At 42.2% G+C, this 10,957-nt stretch overlaps 1 protein-coding gene across 1 annotated transcript in view; it reads left to right on the top strand.

Moving 5' to 3' along the window:
- The window catches only part of IQUB (IQ motif and ubiquitin domain containing), a 54,305-nt gene that overhangs the window by 8,096 nt on the left and 35,252 nt on the right, over nt 1–10,957 (top strand). Inside the window, exons 7-8 of the mRNA XM_019543449.1 lie at nt 870–1,080; nt 5,161–5,336. Coding sequence (XP_019398994.1) covers nt 870–1,080; nt 5,161–5,336 — 387 coding nt within the window. The remainder of the gene's footprint in view (nt 1–869; nt 1,081–5,160; nt 5,337–10,957) is intronic.

The following is a 10,957-nucleotide window of genomic DNA, read 5'->3' as shown; positions in this document are numbered from 1 at the left end:
GCAATGTCTATAGATATAGATATATATTGTTTCCATAATTTTCTTATATTTATAAATTTCAGGTTGGCATATGGGATAATTTACATTACTTTGGATTAATGTACTTGAGGTCCTGTGGAAATCGGACTGTCTATAAACTGTTCTAGAATTTTGTACCTGTCAGAGGTTTGGTATATTTTAAGCTTATGATCTTGTTAACAAATATTATTACTTTTGCATATATGTGTGGTGTATGAGAGAGCATGTGTATCAGCACTCGCTCCATCATGTACAGATATTCACTCATCCTAGAAATAGTTATCAAAAATGGGGGGAAATCATCATATTTATTAAAAAAAAAATCCCCCCCCAAAATGACAACTCTTAAGATACAAGCATCTTGTTGTTTGAGACACCTATACCTGTTGAGCAGTCTTGCAGGAACTTCAAGATGTATTGAAGTATGATGGAAGTGTGAGGAAACAATGAATTAATATTGGCTAACATGTTTGATAACTATCCCAGCACATCAGCAGCCATAACCATTATCAGTGTACACTGTAACAAGAACTTTTTCAGAAGGGATTTGGAGGAATTTAATGGTGTAGTCATATTGAATAATCACAGATTGGGGAGGTATTCAATAATTTGAACCTTAGTGGTCAGTGATGCACCCTGTGGCTATTCCTGCTATTGCTGAAGAAAAGAGCTTTGTTATATTCTAGATGTGGAATAACGCTTGCTCACTTCTATGAATATTTAAAATACCATCACAGTTTGAGTACAAGAGAAATTTGTGGAAAATATTAAGTGGGTAGAGTATGCTGTACAGCATTGTGTCCTTTTCTAGTGTTTTACTTCAGATTGATGTTGATTCTTCTCTCTTGTAGGTGGTAATAATACAGACTTACTTGCGACGATGGCATGCCATAAATGCAGTACAGAAATTAAGGCAAGAGAAAAGGTTACGGTTGGAATGGGAGGCACAAGAAGAAGTAAGAAGAAAAAAAGAGAAGGAAGAAAAATTGAGAAGGGAGCATGAGCGAAGATTGAATCCTAAAACAAAGGAAGACTTTGAACTGCTTTATAATGCTTTAGAATGTAAGTTTTTCTTAAAGGGATATTCTCAAATCAGCTTAGGCCCCAAAATTAGGTCTTGTTGAAAACAATATCTTACTGAGCCCTGGCATCAGTGGGAATACTTCCACTATTTTGTCAGCTAGCAGTTGAAATACTTTGTTTGTAAAGAACTATCTAGCAGCCAAATATTTCTTCATTCCTGTTAGGAAATAATCAGCTTACTGAATGCTGCTGATAATTGTTCAGTTTGGCATATTTACTGTTGGCTTCATCGATCTCTAATGCCAAGTCCAGTTGGAAGAACAGGAAATGTTTTTGTAATTTAGTAAGATTAAAATAATTGATGGACTTACCCAGTTGACAATAAATCTAGACCAAACCTATCTTTTAATGCCTGTAGTTTAGAATGTTAAACATTTAAACTGTACCAGAAGGTTGTGAAACTTCAGCCAAAAAGTAAAAAAGCAATTGGCATATTTTGCTTAAGCCTTTCCAATGCTTTCTTGTCTTTAAGTTTTTTTCACTTTGTCCTCCTCCTTTTTGTGTCATTGTTTAGGAAACAGTTGCCAAAATTAAAACATGCTGCTTAGTATCCTGTATGCTGCCCCTAATGGAGTGAGTCATTTCTGATATAAAAAAAGACTTCTCTAACATTTCCTGCTTATAGTTTGAGGTAGATTTTTATGGAAAATATTAAGTGGGTAGAATATGCTGTACAGCATTGTGTCCTTTTCCAGTGTTTTTCTTCAGATTGATGTTGATTCTTCTCTCTTGTAGGTGGTAGTAATACAGAGGTGGTAATATTAGCCATTGTCATAATGGCTAATAGAGGAATGAGCAAAACACACAAGTGCTATGTGGAAAATATCAGTGAAAATGTTTTTGAAGAAAACCAATAGACATGTAAAAACCAGCCTCATGCCAGTATTGGCATATAGAGTACAGAATGTGCTTTTGAAATGTCTCATGTTGAGTTTTGTGAGTTAACTATAGCAAAAGATACTGCTATGTCATTGGCTTGCTATATGGCAGAGGGAGCAGACCCTAGTGGCTGTAATACAACAACTCTTGAGCTGCTATTTTTCTTTCTTTCTTTTCTTTTCTTTTCTTTTCTTTTTTTATGCCACACTTGTTAGGGTGCCTTTGGCAGATCACTTTTAATTTTTGAGAGGGTAAATCACTAGTTAAGTGACAAGCATTCTTGTTAAGTGACCAGAATTTTTAAAAGTGACACGTGATGTTCTAGGTCTCCATTTTTTTATATACCTTTAGCACTTTCTGAGAGAGAGCTCCTGTAAGGTGTGCTAGATTTGAGTATTCAAAACCAAGTGAACTTGCTTTTTCATAATCAGCTGTATAAGGGAATGTTGTATGGCTGATGATTATGAAACTGCAACACTAACAGTGGCTAAGATCTTTTTTTAAAAGGCTGTTTCACACCCAACAGTATTTTAGCTGGCTGTGTAATCCAATCAGTTTTTAATTTAAATTGTAAGAAGCTTATTTGCAATAGAAATAAATCTTAACACTGAATTCTTGAATGAGCCTAGATATTTTTAGATTTGAAACTTCTGGTTTACAAGTGTCTCTCTTTCTTCAGTTAAATACCATTGTGTTCATACAACAACAACAACAACCCTGAATTGTGCAAGTTCCCAAATTCATATCAAGGCAACATGTGAAGCATGTGCCAGTATAAATTATATAAAAACAAAATTCCATTACTTAATGTCTATTAATTCTGGTTGAAAGCATTAGTCTTTAATTTGACTATTTGCTTCTGTTTTTGTTCATTGTTGTTGACTGATTCCTTCTCTAGGCTGCAACTGGCAGCAGTCATGCTCCTCATTGGAACAGGGCTTAGTGATTCTAGGAATCGCTCATATTTTTCCTACCTGCAGCTAGCACTACTTTCACATTCTTACAGTGTCAACAGTCTACACAAGCTAAATCACTGTGACAGTAATAGAATGAGATTATTCTCCTCTAGAGATCTGTGAAGGGCATTACTGGTGATCACAACAGGGGGATTTTGTTACAGGGTCAGCCAGAACTAGCAACAGCTTGTAACAAAATTTTGGCAGGGGTGGTGTGTGAATTGTAAACAAGATCTATTATGCTCATGTGTGTATACTTATTAGTAACAAAATGTTATTAATTATTGTGAAGTGCATGATAACGATTAATTAAAACTGGAAAGAAACAAGGAATGGGCCAAATAAAGATTTCGGCATATCTGTAAAGTATGTATGCTGCCTGGTTTATTTTTTAACATTGTTGCTTAGGTCTTTTTGGCGCAGAGGTAAATCTTGACAATTCCAATAACTGTGTGTAAAGTTGCTTAGTGGAGTTGCCAGCATTGTCTTTGAAAAGGCTGCCCCCTTGTGATATGTGAACCACTGTGCAGTTTTGTGTTGTGTGGTGCTAGTGGCTAAAATGGCTGTTCTGAAAGTATCTTGTGATGCTCTGAACTTGTTGGGAAACATTAATATTAACTCTCTAGCAAAAAGAGCATTAAGAAAATGGGTTTGAAATGGAAGAACTATGAGATTCTGGAGATAACTTAATCATGCACAAACCTTTTTCTTCAGCAATTCTTCCCTAATATGGAAAAGCATGTTAGGTTTCTTTTTCTTGCAAATACATGTAGAGCATAACTTGCAATGGATACATTATTTTTTAACTGTTTTTAAATAATGACAGTTTAAGAAAACGTTTATGCATAAGGCTTTGACTTTGCAAAAAAAACTCTCACAAAGAAGATAAGTTATACAGTAAACAAAAAAGCATTGTTCAGTTTTAAAACCTCTTCATTTTCTTAAGAGTAGACAAATGCTCATAAGGAGATCTGTCTTACATATATCAGCACTCATAATATGTCACATTTGTTTTCTACAGCACAGTCAGGTATATAGAAGCATGTGTCTGTAGATATATTCAGTAATATCTGTTGTAAACCACACACCTTCGTTATCTAAGTGCTACAGCTACTCTAGCAATTTCTTGAGCTTCCTATTTCTTCATTTGGCCCTTAGGAATCAAGAGGCTAGATTCTCATTACTGTCAACTATTGAACATAATGCGGTAACTTTCATCTGTGACTTGGGTGTATGGTTCTTGTGTGTAGTGCTCAAGCCTTGGAGGGGTGAAGAGGAAAGGAAAGGACTGCTTAGTCTACCTAAATATCTCCACTAATGGACCTCTCTCCCCCTGAGATGCCAAAATGAGCTATCCCTTGCAATGTGATCTGTAAATGGGATGAAATGGACATATCTTGAAACCAGTAGCAAGAGCTTAAGCTGTTATGTCGCTCCCAGTTCCTTGGGTGTGTTTTAATAGGATACTGGTTTGGTTTTTTTTTTATATGGATTGATAAGCATTGAAATCCTTCACAAAATTGAAATTTAAACCATCGTAAATAGACACCTCGCTGTTAACACCTCCACTGAGATGATTTGGGATAATTCAGATCTTTAAGTCTTTGTCTAAGTGTCCAAAGAGCTTAAAATTTAAAAGTAAGTTTACCCTGTATGCTCAGTTCATCTTTTGAAGATCATCTTTGTAACTATAAGGACTAGGGCAGGGGTATGCAGCCCCTCGGCCCACATGTCAGAGAGTGGCATGTGAAGGCATTGCTTGGCGTGTGTGCCTCGGGAGGGGCCAGACCTGTGCTGCCACAACAAGGATTGGGCCCCTCACAGCTCCTCCACAATCTACCTCTGGCATGCCAACATCCTACAAGTCAAGTTTGCAGATGTTTTTGGCACTCTGCCCAAAAACATTGCTGACCCCTGGGTAGGGTTTTCTTTTTCATGCAAAACTGTCTTGGATTCTGGTGTTTAAATTGGCAGTAGTAAGAATGTGAATGAATTCATGATAACTCTGTAACCTCTACTGTTTGATTTTTGTCTGTGCTATTTATGTGAATGAAGATTTTCAAAACAAATGACTTGTGTGTTTTTAAGTTAAGGAACTGAATGTTTGGCTTCAGTCAGTCATTGAAAAATAAGTATGTATGGGCAAATTATGAAAGCAAAATGCCCAGCTAGTTAACCTTCAGACATTCTAAAATTAAGACTTTTTGTGTATGTGTGTATATAGTGTGGAGACAAGAGGAGATTGCGCATATTAACAGCACTCTCAGTGGAGCTGAAAGAAAAGCAGCCCTCTGTTCACTTCTAGAACAAGAGACACAACTAATTGCTTCTATTGGGAGACACGAACTAAATGCAGATGAAGAGAACCAGCAAAAAGCAATACTATACTTTTTGAATAAGGTCAGTGAAGTAATGGCAGTCTTAACATGGATGTTTCCAAAATTAAAATAGATAATAGTATTTACAAATTCAGAGACAAAAGTAAAACGCTGTATTAGCATGAGCAGTTAAATACGGGTGTATTCACTTATTAGTTATTCTTTAAGTTGATTTATGTTGGTAGAATTTAATGAATTTTGTTGTTCTTCAGTACAGAATTGCAGATGTTTTTGATCCAAATATTCCTAGTTGTTGGAAAGAGTGAAGAAATATGCATTATCAAAGAGTCTGTGTGTTTCAGCCTAGGCATGACAGGGTATAAATTAGCTCAATGCTGACCTGATGGAATTTTTATTATAGGAATATACTGTATAAAGCACCAGATTGTCTGATATCAGGTGCTTATTGAATGTTTCATAGTTATTCTTTTAGAGCTGTTGCAGTGTGTTATGGTTGTATTATACTGCATAAAATATAGAATTCATTGTTTTGATGTATAAATCTATGCAAGCCCAAGTACTCATGCTTTATCTACTTGTGAAATTTTTAATTACTCTGCCTATTAGCTTCTTTCTTTCAAAGATACCCAGTGTCAACAATTAAAACTGCAGGGCAGGAGGGAGCGCAAATCAATGTCCCCACAGCAAGGGAGGGATTGGGGCTGGGGCTGTGACAAGTTGCCCAGCTGGGGAGGGGGGCTCCCGCCACTGCGTACTGCCTGCGGTCCAGGAGGGCATGGGAGCGGGTGTATCCCCCCCGGATCTGTGTGGCGTGGGCTGAGCCAAGCTGTACTCTGGACAGGCAGTGGAAGGTGCTGAGAGTGTGGGCTATGCCCTCCCACCACTGAGCCAGCCTCCCTGCGCCTCCCGGACAAGCCACCTCTTCGCTCTGGCTGGGTGAGCAGCAGCAGGGCATGGTAGCAGACACCCAGATCGGAGCGGGGCTAGCGGCAGGGACTGTAGGGAATTTTAGGGGGGTTGCAACTCCCCCCGTAGCCCCTGCTCCACTGCACTCTACAGGGCAGGTGGAGCCAGGGCTGTGCTCCAGGCTGTGGCTGGAGCTGGCGTCCCGGAGCGCAGCCCTGGCTCCACTTGCCCCATGAAGCACCGCCCAATGGTGGGTGGCCAGGGCTAGCCTCCTGGAGCGCAGCCCAGCCCAGCCCAGCCCTCCCTGCACCATCCCAGACTGGCAGTGCACAGTGGCAGGAACCCCCCTCCCCAAGTTCCATGCTTCCATACCCCAGCTGGGCAGCTTGTACCAGCCCCAGTCCCTCCCCTTCTGTGGAGGCATTGATCTGCTCCCCGCTCTGCCCACCACAACAGATTTACCAGCTGGAGGTAGTAGTGTTGTCCAGTGTGATGAGGACTGCTACCTGTTTAGTCAATGCTGAATTTCCAAATCAGCATCGAATCTTTTCCAAATCGATTTGGAGGCTTCAGATTACTTTTAGATTTTCTCAGTTTTCAGAGATGTAGATCTTGTCTTAAGTAATGTAGTAATGGCATAAATTTCCTTTAAAATAGTTACTGTTTTAGCCTATCTAATATACCGTCACTCCTCTATTTCAAAGGGTGCACACTGCTACTGCTTGTTTTGATCTATCTTAACCAGTAGTTTAAATATTTTTTTTATTTCTCCTGCTATTCAAGTGGGGGGTTGAAGAAGCTGTAGGAGCCAGCAACAGAAAAAAAAAGTCATGTGTGGTAGGTTTTAGCTACTGGCAATCTTCTGTGATCTAAATCCATGTGTAGTCAGGCAAAAAAAGCATGTGTTCTTCAGTTGTTTTTGTGCAGTCAAGTTTGCCTGTGCCCTGGGAGAGCATTTTAGTTGTGGTAGGCTGACTTCCATCATGTTAGCCTCCATTTTTATTTATCAAGATAAGCTGCTGGTATTGTTTTCCTAGCAGTAACTCTTGATATTCCTTCTGGCATGTAGGAATACATGCTGAATTGCATGGATTTATTTTGTATGTGCAAGCTCTGCAGGCATGCCCACAGCCTGGACAGTTTTGTGTAGGAAAATGTAAGCACTTAATTATCTATTCAGGTAAAATTGTTGGTGTACTTATACAGCTGCTGTAGTTTCTTGTCCATTTTTGCGCCTGAACTTCCATTTTCAATTTTTTGATTTTTGTGGTCTTAAAGAAGTCAAGAGGCTGAATACCATGGTGGACTAAATCCTGCATGTCCCATTGATTTCAACAAACTTCATCGTTTCATAGTTCTCCGCGATGCACGTTTCATGTTGTCTTCCACGTCCACTCATTGGTAGGGTAGAAGAGAAAACCACCTGTGCACCTGTCTCTTTTAGCACTCACCCCAGAGTGTGGTAGTCCTCCATCAGGCGATCAGGGCTTCTCCTGGCCACATCATTAGTACCCCATGGACTAGGACCATGGGGTAGTAATTGGTGGGCTGAATCACAGTTTGGAGCATCCCTTTCATGTCCTGAATTTACATCAGCAGACATTCTGACCCAGTGTAAGTCATTACTAGCTTTTATCAAGACTTCATGACTTAGAAGTGGTAAAGAACTAAACTGAAACAGTAATTTGGTCTGGAGCATGGGTGCTCAACCCCCAGCCTGCAGACGAATTCAGCTCATGAGGCCATGACATCAGGCCCATGGGGCTTCTCACGGGTTGAAAAATTTTGTGGTGGGGGAACAGTGGCAATTAACAGTGCCACCCCTACCCCACTGCCAAATTCCGAAGTCCCTCAGGGTCCTGTCACACTCCCTTACCCTGCAAGGCTCAATCTGGCCTGTAGATGGACTGGCCCTTGCCCATGCGGCCCATAGTGCAAAAAGGTTTAGAATCACTGGTCTAGAGCAGTGATTCTTAACCAGGGTGCTGCAAGGTGTGAGAAAGCAAGTTCTCACTTGTCACCATCCAGCCCCTGTACAAGGAGGTAAGCACTGTAGTACATAAATTAGTTTTTGAAATGGGATATCGCCAAATTCTGAAAAGCTTGGAAGTAGTGCCTTTAGTTTAGAACAGTTGAGTGCCATGGAGTCCTAAAGAAGTAGGGCTAAAAGGCATCTCAGAGGGCATCCACTCCCCTGCCTGAGGCAGAAATACCCCTATCCAAACCATCCCATACAGCCATAATCTAAATTTTACCCTCAACCCTAACATAACATAGACCTACCACCCTAACCTGTCTCAAGTAAACCACGGAACCACAGCAGCTAGTGTCCTGCTTCTATAAAATGTTGTCAATATTTGCTCAAGAGGTCCCAGGTAGAGGGCCATGCCCCTGGCTGGAGAGGAAGGAAACCCCCCACAGTTTATACCAGTCTGTCCATAGGGTAGATTCCTTCCTGACCCCAAATATGACAGTCAGTCTGACCCTGAGCAGAGGGGCAAGAACTTCTAGCCAGCAACCTCACAACAAGCGGTACGTTCACGAACCACTACACCTCAGAGGGAACACTGGCAAGGAGCCCTAATGATAGAGCCGGCCCAGCAGGGGCTGCACTCCTCACCGCGATGTGCAGTGCTGGCTGGAACCTTATGCCGCCAGGCACCAGCAGTTGCGCCGGGCATGAGTGTCCTGAGCACCCCTGCCTACTGCTGCCACTACTTGCCAGGGCTGTGCACCATGGAGGGAGTGTGGGATGGGAGGGAGTCCCCACACACCCCTATCCTTTCACCCACACACTGCCCACTAGAGCTCTGCGCTGCTGCTGACCCCCTGGGCCTGGGCTCCACACTGCTGCCAACCCCAGCCCCATGCTCCACCCAGCTGCAGTTCTGCCTCCACCCTGTCACTTCCATACCTGCTGGGTTTTAGTCTCAGCAAGAGCATTGGCACACCACAGTCAAAGTCCCCAGCCTTGGCTGAAGAAAAAAAAAGCTGGGGGGGAAGGGGAGCAATCAGCAAAGCCCAGAAGCATGAGAAATACTCATGTTATAACTACACTTAGATCATCTCTGACCAGTGGCTATCCAACCTCCTCTTGAACACCTCCACTTCCATTGCCTCACTATTCTCACAGCAAAGAAGTTTTTCCTGTTATTCAGTCAAAACCTACTTTGCTGAAACTTCAGGCCACCGGTCCATGTCCTCCTCTCTGCAGCAAGAGGGAAAAGGTGCTTACCCTCTTTATGGCAGCCCTTAAGGTATTTAAAGACTGATATCATGTCCCCTTTTAAGTGCCTAGTTCCTTCAGCTACTCCTCATGACTTGCCTTCCAAACCTTTGATCATCTTTGCTGCCCACTTCTGGACACTCTATAGTTCTCTATATCCTTTTTAAAATGTGGAGGCCAGAATTGCACACAGTACTCCAGATGAGACCTAACCAGTGACAAGTAGAGAGGCATTACCACCTCCCGGGTCTTGCATCTAATGTTTCTATTTATGCAACCCAACACTGCACTGGCCTTTTGCGCAGCTTTATTACACTGCAGATTAATATTGTTTGATCTGCCAAGACTTCCAGGACCTATCATGCAGCCAGGTGTCACTCATTTCGTATTTGTATTTTTGATTATTCCTACCAGAGTGTATCAACTTATATTTGTCCATATTGAACTTCATCCTCTGAGCACTAGCCCAAATTTCCAACCTGTTGAGATCCTTCTGAAGTATGCTTATATCCTCCAACATGTTTACAGTTCTTCCAAGTTTCATGTCGTCTGCAAACTTGCTCAAGTTTGGTCTAAAGTAAATTTATTAACTAACTATCAGAGCCCTACTGTGTTTTTTTGGACACTAAATCAATGGGAAGCTGGGTGACAGCGACCACAAGCTGATCACCTTCACCATCCACCGTAAAGCTGGCAAGTCAGCAACACGGAAGTCCTTGACTTCAGGAAAGCCAACTTTGACAAGCTCAGGAGGCTTGTCAGTGAGGCCCTAAGGGACCACGACCCCAGGGAGAGGGGAGTTCAAGAAGAGTGGTTGCTCATCAAGGGAGTGATCCTCAATGCATTTGCTGAGCCTGTCCAGGCCAGCCTAGATCACCTACCTGTGTGGATGCTTTGCCGCAAAGTTTGGTTATCGGCAAATCTGGCCAGTCTGCTTCATTAATGAAGATGTTGAACAATATGGGTCCAAAGACAAAGCCTTGGGGGACCCCACTGTACCAGCTCGAAGGAAAGGCAGTAAGAGGGCACAGCAGCCCTCCTGGCTCTCCAGGGACCTAGCAGACCTGAGGCTAAAAAGAAAGGCCTACAAAGGATGGAGGATGGGATTCACAATCCAAGAAGGAATATTCTGCACTGGTCCGGTCCTGCAGGGAGCAAACCAAGAAAGCCAAGGCTGTGCCTGAACTCCAAGGCTAGCTTTGAGCATCAAGGACAATAAAAATTCCTTTTTCAGATATGTGGGGAGCTGGAGAAAAAGCAAGGGCAACGTTGGACCCCTGCTGAACCAGATGGGGCAACTGACAGCTGAGGCCCAGGAAAAAGCCAACCTATGAAATGGGTACTTTGTGTTGGTCTTTCATCAGTCCCATGGGACACCCATGCCCACCATGGGACAAGGCAGTCCAGGTGAGGGAGATCTCCTGCCCTTCGGTAATGCTGACCTCATGAAGGGACACCTTGAGAACCTGGATACCTTCAAGTCAGCTAGCCTTGACGGTCTACACCCCAGGGTACTCAAGGAGCTGGCAAGCATCATAGCCCAGCCTCTG

This window comes from Crocodylus porosus, unplaced genomic scaffold (genome assembly GCF_001723895.1).
Source record: "Crocodylus porosus isolate Cpor-Errol unplaced genomic scaffold, CroPor_comp1, whole genome shotgun sequence".
Lineage (NCBI taxonomy): Eukaryota > Metazoa > Chordata > Crocodylia > Crocodylidae > Crocodylus > Crocodylus porosus.
The sequence above is the reverse complement of the archived record's forward strand: the minus strand, read 5'-3'. Positions and strand labels throughout refer to the sequence as shown.